At 45.3% G+C, this 22,713-nt stretch overlaps 2 protein-coding genes across 6 annotated transcripts in view; one reads left to right on the top strand and one right to left on the bottom strand.

The window, feature by feature from the left end:
• The window catches only part of ANKRD66 (ankyrin repeat domain 66), a 23,910-nt gene extending 1,197 nt beyond the window's left edge, over nt 1–22,713 (bottom strand). Inside the window, exons 1-5 of one of the 5 annotated variants that reach the window (XR_012627998.1) lie at nt 18,065–22,713; nt 17,549–17,709; nt 15,949–16,177; nt 8,801–9,150; nt 3,349–3,393 (exon numbers count right to left, since the gene is read on the bottom strand). Coding sequence is in view for 2 of the 5 variants with exons in the window: in XM_074861429.1 (XP_074717530.1) it covers nt 8,967–9,150; nt 15,949–16,177; nt 17,549–17,709; nt 18,065–18,228 (738 nt within the window). In the remaining 3 variants the exon portion in view is untranslated. Of the gene's footprint in view, nt 1–3,348; nt 3,394–5,476; nt 6,477–6,725; nt 9,151–15,948; nt 16,178–17,548; nt 17,710–18,064 lie in introns of those variants that run through there. The other 4 variants (XR_012628000.1, XM_074861430.1, XR_012627999.1 and 1 more) reach the window with 4 other exon arrangements.
• On the top strand, nt 1,331–3,390 carry LOC141940490 (taste receptor type 2 member 9-like). Its single transcript, XM_074861427.1, has 2 exons — nt 1,331–2,687; nt 2,726–3,390. Exons 1-2 carry the CDS (start codon nt 2,402–2,404, stop codon nt 3,388–3,390), a joined length of 951 nt encoding a protein of 316 aa, XP_074717528.1. The 5' UTR covers nt 1,331–2,401.

The following is a 22,713-nucleotide window of genomic DNA, read 5'->3' as shown; positions in this document are numbered from 1 at the left end:
TGCTGCTACCTTTGCCTCCCCTTTGCTCAGGTGCCCAGCATCACGCTGCACTGCCATCCTCCAGGGGAAGGACTGTTCTGATCTGGCCGTGGTGGGGGAAATGAGATATTCAGCAGGGAGCTCCCTGGCCATGCTCTCCAGCCTGCCAGCACTCTTTCCTCCCAGCCGGGGAGACTCCAGCTGTCAGGCACTGCAAGAAGTGAGAGGGTTGTTATGGGACAGGAGAGGAGCAGTTGTACTGGACTGAGGTGGGGGGGGGGGTCAGGACTGGCCATCCTGAGAGCCCAGGGTCTCTACAGGTTGCACGTTCAGTACTGCTACCTGCATGGGGCATCTGCCTGGCCAATCCCATCAGTCCAGTGGGATCACAGAGGGGAATGAGGTATTGGTGGGTGTAAAGGAGTTAATCCACATGTCTCATCAGTATCCTTCCCCCAGAGGCACAATCACAAACCATCCCATAAAACTGGGGCCACAAGAGAGGAAACAACTGAATTCACCAACAGGTGTCCATCAGTTCCCAGCCCGCCTGTCACAGAAGCAGCAGAATGGGGGTTACAGGGAGAGAAATTGCCAAATCAGCCTCCTGAAACACAGCCTGCAAGTCATTCACTAATGGCCAGCTGGCACAAGCCAGCCCTGACTCCTAGACTCAAGGGTATAGACCAAAAAAAAGGAACAGATTTGCCTCCTTGCCACCCAGTCTGTAAAAATTCCACCCTCTTTAGACATGAAGGTGATGGCAAATGAGATACAGAGAAGTGGGTGATTTATTAACTGCTGTTTCTTACTGACACCTGCTGCAGGGCAGTGGTGTTGTGTCCAGTGCCCATAGGGTTGCTCTTCACACACACACAAGAGGAGTCTGATCACCGTCACAGTCTGATGACCTCATTCCTGAATTTTTGCAGGTCTAAAAGACCAGGAGAACATCTCACTTCACATTAATTCTTGAATTTTTAGCCTCAGAGAAGTGGGTTGTTTTCCATAAGTAATTAATTCTCTTTTGAGCTTCCAGGCAACATCCATAGACAATATCCATCCATAAGTGCAGTGACAATCTCTAACATCATCTCAGTCAAAGATGACTGGTTTTAAATGATCCATAATATTTTGGAATGACTGCATCCAAATCCCTCTAGGACATTGATGTTTTCTAGACAATATGAAAAATAAAGGGCGGTGAAGATCTCACTAGAACTTTTATTAAAAGCCACTGGACTCTCTGAATGGATTTCATGGAAACATGTGGTAGGTACCATGTTTCGGTGTGGAGATGAACTCCAGGCCTTCTGTAAAAACATTTCCATATGTTAATGCTGTAGCAAGGTCCTTAGCAAAAACATGCAAATAGGAGCATGTGATAGTAATATTCAAAGAGTAGTGCCTGCATTTATATCCCTCCAGAAAACAAGGGCATCATTCTGAAGAGAGAAAATGCTGGTGGTTTATTTCTTTATTTCTGTATAGCTATGTGTTGTGATTTAAATTTTTGCTGATTACACCACAGCATCGGCCAAGACCTAGTTGGGAACGATGGTCCCTATGTGTGAGGTCCTGTACAAACACAAAGTCTATAGGCAGTCCGTGCCCTACAGAGCTTAACACACCTTGCCTGTTATAAACCCACAGTTTTCAGGACTTAAAAGTCATTTGGAAGCTTCAGGGTATTTCAGTGTGGCAGGAGCCCAGTATGGTCCCATCCCTAAAACTCCTCACGTTGCTAGCAGATGAGTTTTGAACCCTGGCACAGAGTCATGCTTATCTTTGCCCTTTTCCTCTCTACGCTTCAACTTAAACCTTTAAAAGAAAGTCCTGCTTTTCCTTCAATGCCCTCCCCCTACCATGTGGCTCTTCACTTAGGATTAAGGCATTACCATTGGGAAAACTCATATGGATTTCAGCACCTGTGGAGAATCCAAAGGAACTCCAGTTTCCAGCATCTTGGTTGAATTTCTTGGACTCTTGGATGAAAGAGGACAGTGACTCCCCTGGCTGCTTGGCTGAGCGCACCCCACCACATGAGCAGCATCAGCAACAAAGGGACAGAAGAACCCAAATGGTGGATTCTGGCAGTGAGCAAACATGCGACAGTCACTAAATCACAACACTGTACACTGCAGAAAAACATGTACATTGTTTGTGTCACCCAACAGAGCTCTTCTGACCGGAAACTCAAATACTGAAGACTGACACTGCCACCAGGTAAGGGAACACCCAGAACATTTACATTCCTGCACCTGCCCCGATCTGAATAGGGGCAGCACCAAAACCCCCACCCTCACCAGCTCTATAAAGCTCCTGTTTCCATACGTGACAGAGAGCAGCAGCTGCCAACCTGCGCTGAGCTTTGGTGCAACAACCTACTTTTCTGGCACAGCACTGCTACCCATCTGGGAGGATGGAAGCTTGTCACTCTCAAGATAAATTTAATATCACTGTATATGGTGCCATCGCTATGGTCATCATCACACCTCAGGCATTTGCTGGCATGTGGATAAATGCTTTCATTGTTTCTGTGCTTTGTGTTACTTGGCTCAAAAAGAAAACCTTCAACTCTAATGAGAAGATCTTGCTGGTTCTGGGGTGCTCCAGGTTTTGGTTTTTGTGCACTACATGGATATATTTCTTTTTTTCAGTAATTTATCCCCGGTGCTTTTACGTACACCCCATACCCCAACTACCCGGTGCTTTTACGTACACCCCATACCCCAACTATCTGCAGCTATTGAAACCTTTTTTAATTGTTACAACTTGTGGGCTTCTGCTTTTCTTTGTGTTTTTTATTGTATAAAAATTGCAACTTTCAGGCACATCTTCTTCATCTACCTGAAACTAAAAATTGACAGGATCGTACCATGGCTGTTATTGGGTTTACTGTTTTCATCCCTGTTCCTCTGCATCCTTGCCTATGACTTCACTGATAAAACGTGCTGCCAAAACCTCAATTCTACCACCCTAGGAAATATGTGGCAATCAACTGTCAGAATGGATGAACATTTTTTCCCTATGTTTTTTATCAGTGGCTTAGGAATTACCACTGCATTCCTGGCAGTAATCTTTTCTGTCCTTCTCCTCCTCTTTTCTCTCTGGAGACACAAATGCAAGATGCAAACAAACTCAATGAAGGACCTCAGCATGGATGCCCATATCAAGGCCATGAAATCTATTTTGTCCTTTTTCTTCATTTACAGCATTAACTTTATATGTTTGGTCTTGATGCTGATTTATACCAGTAAGATGGAAAATTCTGTGGTGTTTCTCACTTTAATACTTCAGTATGTTTTCCCGTCTGTTCATTCCCTTATTCTGATTCTCAGCAATCCCAAACTGAAAAAGGCACTGCTAAGGACTCTGCCCTGTGTGAAGTGCAAGGTCTGCATGAAGTAGGAACTGTAACAAAAGATAAAGCCCATTAAAGATGTTGATATTTTATTATAAAAAACAAGTAATTTAATCTCTAATGCAACTCTCCAGCCAGTGTAGATGATACTATCTTCACCATCTAAGGAAACTTACTTAAAATTATTTGAATTAAATTATTATGAGTTAAATAAATTATTTTAATTTGATTTAGATAATTCTTTGTTAAATTTTTGTCAATAACAAAGTAATTCAGGCCTGGTACATGAGCTAGCTGCAAAAGGGGAATAACAATACTGTAAACCTTCTAAAAATGCTTTGGTATTTGCTGATTGAAACTACTTAACTAAACAATAGGTCTGTATCTATTTTGTTTTACATTTATTTCTGCTTTGGCTGTGTAATTGTAATATTATGAGCTGTATCGCTTTCTTGCATTGGTTTATAACTTATGCGTGACTACGTTGATCACTATTATTCTCCAGAGGTGGTTACTGACTTACAAACAGCAATGCAGAAATGGCCTCGGGGTGGACGGGTGGGTGAGAGCCCACTTCCTACACCAGCCTCATGTGTCCCCTCTCTGCCCCACTTCATGCAAAAACATGATTCCCCCTGCTCTGTGCCACTGCTCTCCTGGTCTGCTTTGACTATTTTACAAGATCTGCTTTTACCAATGAACTCTGGCTCGGTAAAACACCGAGGCAGGTGGTTTTTGTGCAAAGTGCGGTGTGGAATAAAGCCGTGCTTTCATCTCGCAGTGACCCGTGGGCAGATGTATGGGGTGTTCGTGCCATGTGCTGGGAAGCTGGGGGGTCCAGGGGGATCTCTGTCAGGCAAGGTCAAGGCTGCCCTGTGCTGGGGAAAGCCAGTTCCAGTCAGCTCCAGCGAACTCACCACAGGACACAGCTCAGCCCATCAGCAATGCTGGTGACTCCTCAGAGAAAGTATCTTTAAGAAAGGATAAAAGCACGTCCCAGGAGTGAGGAGTGAGGAAAATTGTGAGAAATAGTCCTGCAACAGGCAGGGTCAGAGAAGGAAGGGGGGGAGGTGTTCCAGGTGCCAGAGTAGGGATTCACCTGCAGCCCGTGTTGAAAACCATGGTGAGGTAGGCTGTGCCCTGCACCCATGTGTAAGGAACTGAAGGAAGAAATGCCTCAAACATTCATCGACACAGAAAACATCAAGCACAAGCTGTGGCCTTTGGATTAGTCTAAGGAATGTCACCCAAGGAAGCGGGAGCGTATCGAAGGATGCATCTCCCACTCCCTTGCAGTTGCATTGACAAACTCCTTAGATAAGCCTCAAAGGAGGAGAGGGGGACTGAGCGAAACCAAATGTTTATCCCTGGCTCCATCGTGTAGCCATTTGTGACCCTATCGTGTATGCCAGACACCATGCATGCATTGCTAATGAACTGATAATAGGCGAGCATTTCTGCCCCAGAAGCCGGATGATTTCTCAAGAAGCATGAAGTCAGCAAAAACCTGTGGGACCAGAGGAAAAACTAAAGGTGGACAGCTCTGCTAATCGGTGGATACGATGAACTTAATATGGCAGCAGAAAACTTTGCTCCGTGTGCACCCACGACCCAGGATTACCGGGCCTTAGACAACAGTGGATCCAGGGGTGGTGATACGGATTTCTTTGACTCCTTTCCTTTCCTTTCCTTTCCTTTCCTTTCCTTTCCTTTCCTTTCCTTTCCTTTCCTTTCCTTTCCTTTCCTTTCCTTTCCTTTCCTTTCCTTTCCTTTCCTTTCCTTTCCTTTCCTTTCCTTCCCTTCCCTTCCCTTCCCTTCCCTTCCCTTCCCTTCCCTTCCCTTCCCTTCCCTTCCCTTCCCTTCCCTTCCCTTCCCTTCCCTTCCCTTCCCTTCCCTTCCCTTCCCTTCCCTTCCCTTCCCTTCCCTTCCCTTCCCTTCCCTTCCCTTCCCTTCCCTTCCCTTCCCTTCCCTTCCCTTCCCTTCCCTTCCCTTCCCTTCCCTTCCCTTCCCTTCCCTTCCCTTCCCTTCCCTTCCCTTCCCTTCCCTTCCCTTCCCTTCCCTTCCCTTCCCTTCCCTTCCCTTCCCTTCCCTTTCCTATTTTCTTATACATTTATAATAGACCACATTGCTTATTATACTTTCACAAGTTTAAAATGTTCTCTACCGCAAGTAAAACATTTTAACCCGTCATTTGCTGTCGTTTCACCTTAATTTAACCCGAGGGGATCAGAGAACCGTTGCCATTCTCTGGGCTTCCAGTCCGGGTCGTGACACCATGGAGGTTAACAGGGGAGTAGATACCCACCTGCAACCCATGGGGGACCCCACGCCAGAGCAGGTAGTGACGACCTGAAGGATGTAACCCATGGAGACCCCACACTGGAACAGGCTTATCCTTAAGGATTGCATCTTGTGGGAGGGATCCCACACTGGAGCAGGGGAAGAGCATAGGGAGGAAGGAGTGTCAGAGGCAATGCGTTATGGACTGACTGTAAGCTCCATTCCCCATCCCCCTGAGCTGCTCGGGGGATGGATGTAGAAGAGTTGGGAATGAGGGAGTGAAGTTGAGCTTGGGAAGAAGAGGGGGTGGAGGTAAGGTGTCTTAGTTTTGTCTTTGTTTCTCACCATCCTACCCTATTTTCAGTTGGCAATAAATTAAATTCATTTTCCCCAAGTTGAGTCTGTTTTGCCCATGACAGTAGTTGATGAGTGATCTCTCTGTCTTCATTCGACCCATGAGCTTTTTCATCTTATTTTCTGCCCCTGTCCTGTTGATGAGTGAGAGTGAAGGAGTGGCTGGGTGGGGGTCTGGCAGCTGGCCAAGGTCAACCCACCACAGTAGATTATCTAAGTATGAAATGGTTTCAACATGAGCAGATCAGAACCTGAACTGTTCATTTCTTTCACCAGCTCAGGCCCAGAGGGATGTCTTAGCTCATGCCAAGGGCCAAGGGTGCATTTTTCATGCATCTTGGCAGGTTTTGTTTCTGCTTTTGTTTTAAACCACTCACGCAGAAGGAGTACGTTTGCCAGGTGTGGAGACCAAACCTCAGAAGTCTCCTGAAGCTCTGCAGAATTCAGATCTATCCAAAATGCTCACCAGGGAGTCATCTCAGGTGTAGCATCAGCCCTGCTGGACATGGATTCACTCTGTAAGAAGCTGTTGAGCTTTCTCTCTGCTGCATTCTTGAGAACAACCTTTAATGTATTTCTACTAGCAGAAGGCTTCTCAGACCTTCTTTTCCCCTGATAAAGGAGATGCAGTCGTCTTGTATGACAACAGTGTGAAGGACTCACTACTTTCTAGGTACTCTCTATTAGAAATCAACCCAGAGGAAGAGTCTCTGCTAATTTGAAAAGGTGAAGTGAAGGCAAAAAAGCTTGGTTTGTAAGCTTTTTATTTTAAGGGTTGCCTTTTCCGTGGGCAAAAGAACACTCCCTTCTTTCTTCCTCTCCATCCCCACAGAAATGAAAGGGGAAGAGGTTAACAAGGAAGTATAAGAAAGTGGTTTTGAACCATTAGCTTTCACTCTTTTCCGGCTTTTCCTGCAGTAGTAAAGCAAAAAAAATTGCGTGCATGTTGTTCCACTAAAAAGAAAGGGTTTGAGTCATCTGATCAAAATTAGACACTCAAAGTCATTGCCTTTAGCTGCAATTCAGATCAGATGTCAAACGCCACTGAGTCTCACTTCCACCGTAGGAGACACTCTCCACCACCACTGTTCCCAAGGGAGGCAGATGTTAAATATCTCATCTGGACACAGGTCCACAGCTGAAAGACCTTTAAAGGACAGGCACCACCACACCTCCCCTCTTTCCCTGCTGTTGCTCAATGCAGTTGATCCTCTAGCATGACAGTCCCAATCGCTTTTACAAAAAGACCATGGAAATTCCTTCTTACTCCCTCCATCCCATGCACCGTCATCCCTCAAAAGCTCACATACCACAAGACTCAGCAGGCAAAAACAACATCTTGCAGATGTTCTCGCACAAAAGAACACAGCCCCAGCAAACCACGTTGAAGACACCTTCTTCCACCTCCATGAAACCCCCATGAACATGATACCCAACACAGCATCACCCCCCGCCATGCACCAGCCCCATCCAGCTGGCACTGGAGGAGACAGGTTATAAACCACCACGACCACAGTGCACAGCCCATAGGCTCAAGTTGCTCTCTGGAGAGATGCAATGGTGTGCCCAGTCCTGGGGAAAATGTTCCTCAACTACAGGACACTACGGCCTCATGGCTAGAAACAGGCCTGTTCAGTTCATCAGCATGGCAACAGGCACTCTGCCCCACGTATGTCTCCACGTGCACTGGCACTAATTCAACAGCCAGGCCAACTGTGAATGGTGTTGATGTTTCATATGGCTTGGAAAGTGCAAATGACAAAAGACAAAGCTGGAGCTTGACTCGTTTGCCCTAACATAGGCATTCTGAGTCATCTGAGAAGTCCTAGGGTATCTGAGACATCTGCATAGGATTCTGAGCTACAGCACAGGATCTTCTGGAGACCTGCAGGGTCAGCCTGGGTACTCGAGAGCATCTCAAGAGTCATTAGACACCTCTGTGTAGATGGCTGAATCAGTCCCTGGAAATCTAGAAGAGGGAGAAGGATCAGAGAGTTGTTGGCTGTGGTTGCATTTGCTGAGTGTTGTGGCTGGGTGGGAAGGACACCTGTAACCAAGGCAGCCCAGAAGGACCAGGTTTGGGAAGTGGAGGGGAAGCGGGGCAGACACATAAGGGGAGGGGAAGCAGACACATAAAAGATGTCAGAAGTCAATGCAAATGGCTGCCCAGTGCTGGCAGAGTATGGAAAACTGCTCTGGGTCAAATTCAGACTTTTTATGATTGAGAAATGAAACAGTGAAAGATGCTTTTGCCATGGAAAGTGCTGATGAGCAGAGGGATAGCTCAGAACCAGTTCCACAGCATTCCTATGAGAATAGACATAAAATGACTGGGGGCACTGCTAAAAATAAGGCAGTGCTCTGTCTTGGCAGCCACACATGTCTGAAAGTAGTAACTAGGGAGCGAGTTTTCCCTTCTGCTGAGCGAGCAATGGTAGGTACAGGCTGTTAGACCCACGTATCCAGTCAAAGGTCAACATCAACATCTCCCCTTCAGCCAGAAGAGGCAACTACACTTCCAAAGAAAAGAGAGGCAACGCCAGAGACTACAAGACCCGGTAGAGCCTTCTGGTTGACTCAAGACCAGAAGTAAACCAGCTAAAACATCACCAGAGTGAGCAGAACCACAGTCCCAGATGCTTTCTTGAATCAATTAGGAGCAAAACCATTTCCCTCTCAGACAATATGGGTAACTGCTGTAATTTCTTTAAATTTATACATTTCAATGACTTAGAATATTAGTATATTAAAACATTGTCAGCAGTTTTCTGATATTTGAGATCTGATACGTATAGACACCCAGACAGACAGAAGCACTTCTACCTGTTCCCTGTCAGTGACAGTATTTACGGTACATCACAAAGATCCATTCTTGTGTCCATCTGCTTCTCCTGTTCATCCATATTTCACCCTGCAGGGGCATCTGAGCTCTGCCAGTGTCTTTGCTCTGCACTGCGAGTTGTCAGTGGCACCAAACAGGCGGGGCACGCTACTGCTTCCCCCTTTTTTTTTGATTTTTCTTTGGAGTGGAGGATGTGTAGTGTAGCTCCCATGAACATGGTGGGTTTCTCTCAAGTTCTTCTTTCTTGACTTCCCAGTCTTCATCTCTCTGGTCTAAGGGGATTCCTTTCATTGCAGCCATCCTGCGATAGTTTCTGCTCTCCACCTCTGCTCTGGGGAAGAAAGCAAGAGTGCATCTTCAGACACAGCACAGCCACACCACCGCTCATGAGCGGCCCATCTATGGACCAGGGGATCAGGTATTCGTATGGTCAAAACACTGTTGCCAACAATAGAAGAGAAAACACTGAGGCTCATCCCAAATCCAACAACATTCATCACCCCAAGTGACCAGGTACTCACCCAGAGTTGGGCTGAAGTGGGAAACCTTTGGTAAGGATCTACAGTGAGACTGGACTTTTACCATTGGAATGGTAATTTCAACCATAAAAAGCTCTCAAAGACTGATCTTGTGAATCCGTGTGCTTTTAAATAGACTTAAGCACATTTAATGCAATTGTACATGGTATATTAACTCACTGCAACCTCAACATTTCCATTTTATTTTTTGTACTGCTCATTCATAAGTACGAGAAATTCTTAACGCCAAAATATCAGATCTGAAGACAACAGGAATTTGGGAGCATTTGTACATCGTTATTCTTTATAGAAGACATTTTAATCTCAGAAATTGTCTAACCCTCATCCAATTCAGCCTTGAAATTTTGCTAAACTTTGCATTCAAATCCAGAACTAAGTTTGACAATTCATCCCCATTTCTGTTTTTTAAATAATAACTCGACTTAAGCAATGTCATAGAAATAAGGCTGTGCTGCAGAGGTTCCAGTTTTGCATGGGAAAACATTATGTAGAAGATACCATTTTCCCCAGCCCAGAATCTCCATACACAAACCGTTGACAACTCTCCCCTGGTTGCTGGGGTTTTTAGCTGTGTTTTTCAAGTTGTCGCTATGATTTCAAGTGTGTGAAACCTGCTGGATGTCAAACACTCCCAGGGTCCATCCAGACTCTGCAATTTCCAGGTCAGCAGTGAGTTTGCTCTTGGCATCTGTGATTTTCCCAAAGTCCTAATTTCTTGGGGGTGATATTCATATATTTTCTATTAAACAAACACATTCCCAGACCTTCAGTGAAGGACACTGTACAAGCTGACCTGAAAATAAACACACTTCACTGTACTTTTCCTTATAGCCTTGAAATATCAATGGTTTGTCATTACACTTTCCTTTGAAAACAAAGAAAGCAAATTAAAAACCACTTTCATCAAGACCAAAATGCTCCTTTGAGCAGTAGAATTACTTTTTTTTGTCATCTCAGTTATGGCTTTGTTAATCACAGCTCTTGAGTATTTTTACTATTAAGTGTTGTTAACTTTCTCTTTATAATCTTTACACATGCCTGGCACTGACACAGTCAATTATTTTGGAAAAAAAGTGACCCAAAACTAAAAAATAGATAGCCACTTTCTGTATTTTGTAGGCACTGAAGAATTCTAAAAGAACAAGTACACCTATCCTTCATGTCCAAGTCACACAACATAGAATCATGGAATGGTTTGGGATGGAAGGGACCTTTGAAGATCATCTAGTCCAACCCCCAGGTTTCAAGTCACTGAAAGTTTCTTTCAGTTCTCTTCTAAAATCCAGCAAAAACTCAGGCCTTCTTTTCTTCCTCACATCAGCAGCAAACAGGAGAAAGTACTGTAAAAACAGGAACCACTGTGGTGGGTTGACCTTGGCCATCTGCCAGATGCCCACCCAGCTGCTCTCTCACTGCCCCTCCTCAACAGAACAGGGGCAGAAAGACAGAAAAGCTTTTGGGTCAAAATAAAGACATGGAGATCACTTAACAATTATGTCATGGGCAAAACAAACTCGGGGAAAATCAGTTTAATTTATTGCCAACTGAAAACAGAGTAGGATGATGAGGAACAAAGACAAAGCTACACCATCTGCCCCCCACCCCCTCTTCCTCACAGGTCAACTTCACTCCTTCATTCCCAACTCCCCTACCTCCTCCCCCCGAGCGGCACAGGGGGATGGGGAATGGGAGATGTGGTCAGTCCATAACGCTTCATCTCTGCCGCTCCTTCCTCCTCATGCTCTTTCCCTGCTCCAGCGTGGTCCTGCCCATGGGCTGCAGCCCTTCAGGGTAAGACAGCTCCAGCACAGGCTCTCCATGGGCTGCAACTCCTTCAGGGCATGTCCACGTGCTGCAGCGTGGGGTCCCCCGTGGGCTGCAGTTGGGCATCTCCTCCACCATGGTCCTCCACAGGCTGCAGGGGAATCCCTGCTCTGGGACCCAAAACACCTCCTCCCTCCCCTGCCCCTCTGACCCTGGTGTTGCCGAGCTGTTTCGCACACTTCTTCCCTTACTCCTCACTGCTGGGCAGCATTTTTGCCCTTTCATAAATATGTCTTCCCAGAGGAGCCACCAGAATGGCTGATGGGCTGAGCTGTGCCCTGCGCTGTGTCCGGCATGGGGCAGCCTCACTCTCTTTTTACAGAGACCCCCCTGCACTCCCCCACTGCCAGCACCTGGGCACAGACACCCCAACTGTACATCTTGTTCAAGAGAGACAAACGCTTTTCTCCTGCTGCACAGGTCTGAGTTTGTAGGTGCTCAGTATTTATGGAGCTCAGTCAAAAATACTACCAAATATTGGGAAAAATCCTTTTTTTCTGTAATACAGCAGCACTATCATGTCAGTGCAACGCTGTGCTGGCTGAGAACATGGAGCAAAGCCAGCAGCTCCACACAGATGCGCTGCATAGCGTGGGCTTACTCTCTCTCTCTCTCTCTAAATATATATATATATACAGTATAAATAGTAATGCATATATATAAAAAATATATACTATATTTATAAATATATATAAATATATACAGTGTGTATATATATACACATAAATATATATAAAAATATATATACACACATACATAGACACACACAAACATATGTATGTGGGGTATGTGTCTAAGTATATATATGTGTGTGTATATGTATATATATACATGCCCTGGTCTTGGACAGCAGGAGCCTTGGGTGCAGTTTCAACACTCAGCACTTTGCAGGCAGGCTGGCACAGGCTGCGGGTCTCTGCCACCTCGACAGCTCTCACAGCATCCAGGGTAAAGCCACATACCCAGGCAAAGCCCTCCTGCTGCCAAAAAAATATCTGATGCAAATTACATGGTTGCTATTCAGAAGCAGCTGTGCTTTGAAGGCTGCTTCCTATTCTTTGCATGTCCCTGCAAACTTTGGTGAGTGGTATGGATACTCTGTAGCAGAACATTCCTAACATTTACATGTTAATAACATTTACATGTCCATACCCGTAATATTTCCATGCTGACGCAAACAACCCCCAGCACAGAGCCGTGGCTCAGCCCAGGTAGGCAGGGGTATGCTCGTGCAGCCAGCAGCAGCTGGGGTCAGACAGGCAGCGTGCGAGGATCGTGGTGGTGCCAGGGAGGGCTGAAGTGGGATTTAGGAAGGATTTGGATGCTCATAGCCCTGGTTAGATACGCATGTCAGCCCTGCATTGGGCATAGGCTATTATTTTAAAAATTGCCTTTTCTCTCTTTTTGCATGACAGGCAAATATCCAGAACTGACAGAGACGCTCTGTAACAAAATATCCCTCATATTTACATACCAATACTGCCATGAGCAAAGGGCAGACCTACTCTGTGTGGCACAGCATTAGCGTGCAGACACACACCTCATCTTCTGTCTGCAGCACAGGGCGGCACTGCCCAGCTCCCCCCTGCAGCCACGGAGCCTGACCATGGACATCCCCTCTGGGACCTTCTGCACACCCGCAGGAGCAGAAGGTACTCCTGATTATGCTACAAATGCCACTAATTCCTCCTAGTTAATGCCAAATTTGCTGATGTGAGGAGGTGAAACTGTTGCATGAGGGTGAAGGCATCCTCTGTGGTTGTAAATTATAGCGGTTGGGCTTGAAAAAAAGGGCTCCTGAGCCCTGGTGATAAACTGTTTGCTGCCCACAGGCTGCGTTATGGCTGTGAGGTGATCATACAGGCTTCGTGTGTCTTATAAAATGTCCTAGACACGGGCGTTCAGAGCATCTTCCCAGTTATTAAGTTCTCCCGGCCATGCTCCTAGCTGAGCCATGCAGCCTCAGGGCGAGTCAGGCCAGCACGTGGCTCTGAAAGACAATTTCCACCTTAAATTAGTCATTCACCTCAGAAAACCCTCTCCATGAGTGCCCTAGGCTGTTGCCTAGGTGGCTCAGACCAGGATGTCAATCATTCTGTCAATCATCCTCCCACTCTGCCTGCTGGGGGCATTGCCCCTCGGCATCATCCACGCAATTCCCCCCCTCTTTGCTGTCACCTCACCCCACGGCTCTGGTGCACAGCCAAGAGCACGGCAAATGCTACAGACTTGTCAGGACTTGATAAGCAGGATTTAATGGTGAGATTGGTGCAAAAATGACAGCACTGAATAGGTTAGCAATTGCTATAAATGATTAATCAAGGGCAAAAGGCCTGCAGACCTTTCACTCTCCAGGGAAAACAATATTTACCTGTTCTGATAAAGAAATTAAGCAACCCAAGATCTGAGAACAGTATAAAGAGAAACTCCCCCTTCTCAGAGAACTGGCAAAACTGAGCTTATCCCAGCTACAGTCTGGGTAGTAAAAAAACTAAGTAGCAGACTTTAGATATCAGCTGTTTGTTGTTTAAATTTCTTTAAACTGAAGGTGTAAGGGCAATAAGAGCTGATTCTTCTGTGTGAAAGGAAGGGGGTGAATAGTGAGGGTTTGCAGCACGTCAGGTCCATAAATAGTGAGGCTTTAGCTGGAAGGTTTCCTGCATGTGAAAGGTCCCATCAGCTTCTATAATAGCCAGAGCTCAGAAATGGGAAGCTGTGGCTCCCCTAGAAAGTTTTCTGTGCTCTGTACAGGGGGATTTTCCACAGTTTGAGTGTCTCTTCCTATGGAAGGACACTGATGCTGTGTCAAGATTAAAGGTGGGCATGGAGCATTTCAGCAGGAACCAACAAGTTGTAGAAGTACAGCAAAAGGACAGAAGTACCTACAGAAAAGTTTACATGTATTAATGAAAATTGGCATTTGGTAGACACTGGTCACCTCAGGCATTTGCCCAGCCATCATACCTGATTTTGAATTTGGCAGCTCTTGTGCTGAACTGGCAAGCTGGAGCCTTTTGAGTTGGATATGCATCTATAAAGAAATCCATGATTTGATGGTGCCAAAGCAGTCTTGAGAATGTGGCCGTGGTAAAAAAGATGCCAGTTAAGGACTATGGTGGGACTCTAAATTCACAGAAAAACCCAGAGGAGGAAAAGCCTTTGGGTGCTTTCAGCATCTCAGGGTCTGGCATGTGCAAGTTTCACAAGCAGTGTATTTAAATACCAGGTAAGGTGTGGGACTAGGACTTGCACTGAACAAGCTGGTTCTGGTGATCTGTTCCACTGTTTTAGAAAGATGCAGGTATGTGACACAGCTCAGATCTCTGGAGGACTGCATCCTGATCCAGGGAAACAGCTTTACAAGGGTGAAAATATCCGTGAGCCAAATCAGTGGCTGAAAAACATGAATGGTAATTGGAAACCCTTTAAAAAGCATATTACACATTGCATATGTTGTGACAGTGATAACTGCAAACAGTTAAGACAATAAGGAGTTTTCCAAAATTTGGAAGTAATATGCGGCCACCCTCTTAACAGATCAAAAGGTATAATTTTCAATAATTATGGAAAAAAAAAAGCATGGCTCTCTTCTTTACTGCAAGAAAAGCCAAATCACAGAATCACAGAATCATCTAGGTTGGAAAGGACCTTGAAGATCATCCAGTCCAACCATTAACCTAACACTGACAGATCCCAACTACACCAGATCCCTCAGCGCTATGTCAACCCGCCTCTTGAACGCCTCCAGGGATGGGGACTCCACCACCTCCCTGGGCAGCCCATTCCAAGGCCTAACAACACGTTCTGTAAAGAAATGTTTCCTAATACCTAGTCTAAACCTGCCCTGGTGCAACTCGAGGCCATTCCCTCTTGTCCTATCGCTTATTACTTGGTTCAAGAGGCTCATCCCCAGCTCTCTGCAACCTCCTTTCAGACAGCTGTAGAGGGCGATGAGGTCTCCCCTCAGCCTCCTCTTCTCCAGACTAAACAATCCCAGTTCCCTCAGCCGCTCCTCGTACAACGTGTGCTCCAGACCCTGCACCAGCTTCGTTGCCCTTCTCTGGACACGCTCGAGTCATTCCATGTCCTTTTTGTAGTGAGGGGCCCAAAACTGAACACAGTCATCGAGGTGCGGCCTCACCAGTGCCGAGTACAGGGGCAAGATCCCTTCCCTGTCCCTGCTGGCCACGCTATTTCTGATACAAGCCAGGATGCCATTGGCCTTCTTGGCCACCTGGGCACACTGCTGGCTCATGTTCAGCTGGCTGTCAATCAACACCCCCAGGTCCCTCTCTGACTGGCAGCTCTCCAGCCACTCCTCCCCAAGCCTGTAGTGCTGCTGGTGATATACATGATATACATTCACTACTATCAACTACTAAAGGGCTGTTCTTAAACAATTCAACCTGTGTATTCAGTATCCACCACTCTAAGAGGTTAATATTTCTTAGTTCTTGCCTTCATTTCCTTTGCTAAATAATCACTCTGTAATATCCTTATAAAAACAATGATGTCATGAAGTGGTAACGATTTTGAAAACATACCAAGACAAACCACAGAATGCAGTGGAATAAATGAATGTCTTCCCCTTGACAAAGACACATATTTGCTTATTTACTACTCATGCTTGACGGCTTTAATAGGCTTTAGGTGGAAAGATAAGTAACACACTTGTATTTGTTGTGATCCTCTATCTAGCAGTCAATTTAATTTTAATTTCTCGTTCCCCATCAGCTGCTGCAGTGGGACCAGCCATCGCTACTCACTTTTCTAAGAACCTGGAGCAGTCGTGGTGACCATAGATTTCCGCAAGCCTCTTGGGAGTGTCGCCGAAGAGGTCAGCCGCGTCCATGGCAGCATGCAGGGAATGAAGGGTGCGAAGCACCCCCAGTCTCCCTGACTCAGCAGCAAAGTGAGCCGGAGTCCAGCCCACGTCACTCTGCAGGCAATGCCGGGCGCCGTGATCGACGAGGAGCTTGACCAGTTCCGACTGCCCTTGTGTTGGGCAGAGAAACAGGGAGAGAAGATGAACCTGCATTAGACTTTATTCCTTCAGGATGCAGAAGACAGTCACACACAGTTGATCATAATTCCCTCAGTCATGTAACGATGGATTTTACCCATGACCTGGCCATTTGATTTATCAAATAAATGATACTCATTAGAAAATGCTTTTTTTTTTTTTCCAAACTGGACTGTTTCCAGAAGCATTTTTGCAACAAAACCAACAATAAAATCAAAAAAGCTTTTTACTAATTTCTGAACAGCACATCTCAATTAGTCATTGACCAATTGGCTATTGACTGTCTCAATTGTTTCATTTTGGTTTTTAGTTCAATGCAAAATAAAATTTAAACATTGAAAAAGTGGAAAACTTGTGAACAGCTTCACTAAAACAAAGGTTTGTTTGATAGGAGATAGAGAAATTACTAGTCTTCATTCACCTTCATATTTTTCTGACTTGTGGAATTGCTTAAAGAAACAAAATAAGTTATTTCTACCCCACTTCACACTGCCTTGACTGAGCTAGACTGTTCCCAATGGCACCTAGGCCATGCCAGTCTCATCATCATTTTCTTAAATAACTCAGTTCCCTTTGCTGCTGCCCAAAGGAATAATAATCCATCAAGGCAAAAGTAAAACGTGGTGTCAAGTATAAACCAGCAAAACACCCACTTGATTTCTGAGCAACGACAGATGCCATGATGTGAGCTCCCAAAATGTAACAAACACCCTAGCATGGAGGAGTACAGGTCCAGTTTCCCATTTTACACTGTGCAGAATTATACATTATATGGTTGCATTCATCTCTTTTCTGGCCTATAAAGGGATGTTTGAATTTAACAGGCACTTCTGATGGTGAAGGACCAAATGGGAGCTGCAAACAACTCTGGTCCTGTTTGTTCATTCAACGAGGTGGGATAAAGGGAGAGCAATGTAAAACACGCTGTAGTTATTTTGTTCTATTGGGTTTGATAAATACCTGGTTTAAATACAGCGGGTTTGACTTTCTGCTTATTCGTGGAGGTGTACATGAGAAATAACTCCTCTGCACTCCTCTTAGAAAAGTAATGTGGGGGACAAGCAGGCATGCTATATGTACATACCCTGTAAATTGTAAATTTTCAAGTGACAGGAAAAAAAAGCTAAAAAATCACTTTGATGGTAACCCCAGAAATTATTTTGGAGGCAAAGTTTGCATTTAAATTGGTATTTTTCTCTTTCTTTCCCATTGAGGACAAAATGATCAGATAAAGCTGTGAATACTACCAGCATTAATTGCCATCATAGCAAGATGTATTTGCAATCAGCATCACCTTTTAAGGCACCTGCTCGCAGAGGTAACATAGCAGGGGGTGCCCTTACCTTTTGCAGCAGCCCAGTGCAGCGGGGTCCTGTCATGCCAGTCAACATCCTTGTGATTTGGGTCGCAGCGCCCTGTCCTCAAAATCTCACGTGCCAGGTCATAGTCCCCCAAAGCTGCAGCTTCATGGAGCTCTGTCATGCTGCACACTTCAGAAAGGTGCCTGGTAAAAGAGCAATTGTTGTTTAGTGGGTGTTCACTGGTGCATCAACTCCTCTCAAGAGCAATTTTAACAGATCAAGCAGCATCTGGAATAAAAATGAGACATGCACTGTGAAAAAACAGGATTTATCCAAAAATAAGGAAAAAGAGAGGGAAAAAAATTATAATTTATCTTCAAAGCACTGATCACAGACTGATGGTGACATTTGGTTTGCAATAATGGAAATCTGGAGGAAAGTGCAGCCCTTTATATAAAGGACTCGTAGATAAAACCATGTTGCATTTCTCAAGGATGTTGCTAACCAACAGCCAGCTCAGGCCAAACATTTGCCTCGGGTCTGTTAGTACTCACTTACCATGGAAACTGGCTCCTCCCTTGCCAATGCTGCCGATCCACTACTGGTAGTATTTTACTGCAATGAAAGAAATGTCTGTGCAAGTATCTTCTGATGTTCTTTGGTGCAAATAATAGAGCTATGGTGTTGTTGTGGTTCAACCCCAGACAGCAATTAAGCACCATGCAGCTGCTCACTCACTCCCCCCCCCACACCCAGTGGGATGGGGGAGAGAAACGGAATAAAAAACCCAAACAACTCAGGGCTTGAGATAAAGACAGTTTAACAGGACAGAAAAGGAAGGGAAAATAATAATAATAACAGAATATACAAAACAAGTGATGCACAATACAATTGCTCGCTACCCACTGACCAACGCCCAGCCAATCTCCAAGCCACAGCATCCCCCAACTGACTTCCCCCAGTTTATATGTCCCCAGGGCATGACATCATATGGTTTGGAATATCCCTTTGGCTCGTTTGGGTTAGCTGTCCTGGCTGTGTCCCCTCCCAGCTGCTTGTGCACCCCCAGCCTCTGCTGGCAGGGCAGCATGAGAAGCTGAAAAGTCCTTGACTTAGTATAAACACTGCTTAGCAACAACTAAAACATCAGTGTGTTATCGACATTATTCTCATCCTAAATCCAAAACACAGCACTATGCCAGCTACTAGGCAGAAAATTAACTTTATTCCAGCTGAAACCAGCTCAGGCATGTTGCCTGATGGGTTTACTTCTGTGCTGCTGGTTGCTCTGCTTCCATTGCTGCAACTACCCCCACAGGGCATTTCCCACCATCTATGAGTCAGTATAGAGATAAAGTATTGGCCACCTTTCTCGCTCAGCGATGTCTAAAGCCAGTTGGGTGGCTTCCACCTCTGCAAACTGACTCAATTCACCTTCTCCTTCAGCAGTTTCTGCAGCTTGTCATAGGGAACTCCATACAGCTGCCTTCCACTTCTGATGCTTTCCTACCACCACAGAATCACTGAATCATCAAGGTTGGAAAAGACCTTGAAGATCCTCCAGTCCAACCATTAACCTAACACTGACTGTTCTCAACTCTACCAGATCCCCCAGCGCTGGGTCAACCCGACTCTTAAACCCCTCCAGGGATGGGGACTCCACCACCTCCCTGGGCAGCCTATTCCAACGCCCAACAACCCCTTCTGCAAAGAAATACTTCCTAACAGCCAGTCTAAACCTTCCCTGGCACAACTTGAGGCCATTACCTCTTGTCTTATTGCTTGTTACTTGGGTCAAGAGACTCATCCCCAGCTCTCTGCAGCCTCCTTTCAGGTAGCTGTAGAGGGCGATGAGGTCTCCCCTCAGCCTCCTCTTCTCCAGACTAAACAACCTATGCAACAGGACCCCTCAGTAAACAGGACATATTGCCTCTCATTTTCTGGTAGTTTATTATACAGTGGAGCCTCTTCAGCATGCATCACCTCCTCCTCTGGCAATGTTCTGAAATCTTTGCCTTCTGGCCAGTCCATGATCACTTCTAAAATTCCTGGGTGACTGGGGCTCCCTATTTGAGCCCATTTTGTGATCAGCGTGACCCACTGACTCCACGTGGCCTCAGCTGCACCATGTACAGAGGGGACCCTCACTTTGAACATCCAGCCCAGCACCAGAAGTTGGGGTGCCAGGAGGAGCTGTGCTTCAGTACCAACCACTTTTGAGGCAGCTCGAAGCCCTTCATATGCTGTCAATATCTCTTTGTCAGTTGGAGTATACTGGGCCTCGGATCCTCTGTAACCTCGACTCCAAAACTCCAGGGACTGATCTCAAGCCTCCTTGGGTGCTCTCTGCCAGAGGCTCCAGGTAGGGCCATTCTTCAAGGCTGCAGCATAGAGCACATTTTAACATCTTGTCCTGCCCAGACTGGCCCAAGGGCTACTGCATGAACTATTTCCCGTTTAATTTGTTCAAAGGCTTGTTGTTGCTCAGGGCCCCATTTAAAATCTTTATCCCTTACTAAGCAAACTGATTTTTTTGTGTATTTCTTCTTCTGTAGAGGGGTGACTGATACTGGCATGCGTTGGTTCTCTGGGTCAGCTGCAGTGCCTGTTGCAGGGGTTGGAGTAACCACAGTGCCAGTGGGTCAGTTTTCCCTCCCTTCCCCTTGAGGGTGCTGCATAGGATCAAGCAGCATTTGGTAGATACTGGCCAGGGCCCAGCACAGCGTGGTTAAGTTGTGCCTCTTTGGAATAGCCACAGCATTTTTCTTTCAAATATTCTCACTTTATCAGGGTCCTGTATTGTTCAGGAGTGAAGTTCCAAACCATTGGAAGTGAGAAGTTCTCTAGATACCTGCCCATATTCCCCCACATGCCATGTCACCCATGATTATCCAGCCTCGGGCAGATCTCAGGGTGGTACTCTTAAATAGTTGTTTAACCCTAAACAAGATCTGAACCACATTGAGGAACATGCTGGTTTCTAGCAATAGGACCATGCTGGTTTCAACATCCCAACGATATTCAAAATTCTCAAGAGCTATTGTAACTAGCCTGGAGGAAAAGGGGAAGGTGGAGGAAGGTGTCTCCTCCATAGATTGGCTCTCCAAGGAGAAAAGGTAAAGAGTGTAATTATTAATAGTTTCCAAGAGATGGCTCCTGAAGTATGGAAATGATGTCAATGCTGAGTACAAATACTGGATTAGTCTCACAACCAATAATTTTATCGTACCATAAATCAGCATTACGTAGTATATCAAAGGGAAAACCTTAATCCACCTCCCACGGATAAGCAGCAGCACAGGGACTATATACAGCAAGTAAGGTGATACATAACACAGCTCTAAGAGCCAATAAATCAACATTGTGACCGCCAACTATTAAACTAATATAATGAATACTTGTAACAAATTTGTTTTAACACGCTCTGGTCAGATCTGTTGTTATCTCAACCCTTCAAGCCCCACACTGGGTGCCAAAAAAAGGACTGTCATGGTTTAACCCCAACCAGCAATTAAGCACCACGAGGCCACTTGCTCAGTGCCACCCCCTGCAGTGGGACGGGGGATAGAATTGGAAAAAAAAAAAAGTAAAACTCAAGGGTTGAGATAAAGACAGTTTAATAGAACAGAAAAGGAAGGGAAAATAATAATAACAATAGAATATACACAACAAGCAATGTGCAATACAATTGCTCACCACCCAATGACAGATGCCCAGCCAATCTCCAAGCCACAGTGAACCTTGGCCAACTCCCCCCAGTTTATATACTGGGTATGACATCATATGGTTTGGAATATCCCTTTGGCTCGTTTGGGTTAGCTGTCCTGGCTGTGTCCCCTCCCAGCTGCTTGTGCACCCCCAGCCTCCGCTGGCAGGGCAGCATGAGAAGCTGAAAAGTCCTTGACTTAGTATAAACACTGCTTAGCAACAACTAAAACATCAGTGTGTTATCGACATTATTCTCATCCTAAATCCAAAACACAGCACTATGCCAGCTACTAGGCAGAAAATTAACTTTATTCCAGCTGAAACCAGCTCAGGCACGTTGCTTAAAAATCTCATCTCCATAGCTGTGCTTTGCATTTTCCAGTCCCATAAAACAGACCCCAATCAAGAAATGCAATTAGATCTTCAGTCCCGCAAGGCTTATACCTGTGCTAGGGGATATTTCCTAGCTGCTTTGCTGGCAGGGAATTTAAGCAGCTTGCAAGGATCACAACACTACTCCATCATCCTGAGGATTGGAAACACTGCAGTATTTTCTCCAGTCTGACTAAATCAATGGAGAAAAAACTTTTATATTCCCATATCAACATCTGGCTTTCAGCTAATTAGTCCAGTTCTCCTCAGAAACCAGAAGAGTTTTAGGATTTGCTTCAGCTTTTGCATTACATTTACCTCATGGAGTAACTTTCTCAGATTGAAAAGAGTGAGATTTCTATGTTCAGCATGTTGGAAAGGACCAACATTGAAGTTTCCTGAGGTTGGTGTGAACGAAGGTTTGCAATCCTAGGGGCTATATCCTGGGAGCCAGAGGTGGATGGGGCCACTTCCCTGCTCCCAACTCCCATAAACAACCCAACAACATCCTAAATCCAGGCTGGAAAGAGACAGCACCATCTCTAACCTGCTTTCTTGTAAGGAAAATATGAGATACAAAGGTCAGAGGGAATCACAGCCTGTGTCAGTAGGTCCCTTGACTTAGCTGGTCAGATTGTGTAGACCAGATCCAAGAGAAAGACCCATACATGACTTCTACTGAGTTTGACTCCTGCAAATTGGGAATTTATGAATATATTAAAAAATATAATAAATTTTGGAGCTTCTCTGTGGGCCACAAAAGTATCATTGGTTTTGGCATGTCTCTGTTACTTTAAGCAGTCATGCACTGCCTCCTCCTCCTCATTGCCTCTCACTAACCTTGAAGAACCTGTTCCTTTAGATTAAACAGAAGTCCTCAGAGTTGTCCTCCAAGACCTTTCATCAGCATTAAATCTAACCTGAAAATGTTACACTTTAAGGCATCCATCCCATCACTGAAACAAGTGCTGGATAAAAGTACACAAAAAAATCTCGGACCTTTTCATACAAATTTATTATTTTCCAAGGAAATGCCAACAAAATTCAAAGTTTAAAAATATAACTTAAATTTCAAGCACCTTTGTGCTCTGCTAGCTTCAGATCATATTCACACACATAACCTGCAA

Source organism: Strix uralensis, chromosome 3, assembly GCF_047716275.1.
Source record: "Strix uralensis isolate ZFMK-TIS-50842 chromosome 3, bStrUra1, whole genome shotgun sequence".
NCBI classification, from domain to species: domain Eukaryota; kingdom Metazoa; phylum Chordata; class Aves; order Strigiformes; family Strigidae; genus Strix; species Strix uralensis.
The sequence above is the reverse complement of the archived record's forward strand: the minus strand, read 5'-3'. Positions and strand labels throughout refer to the sequence as shown.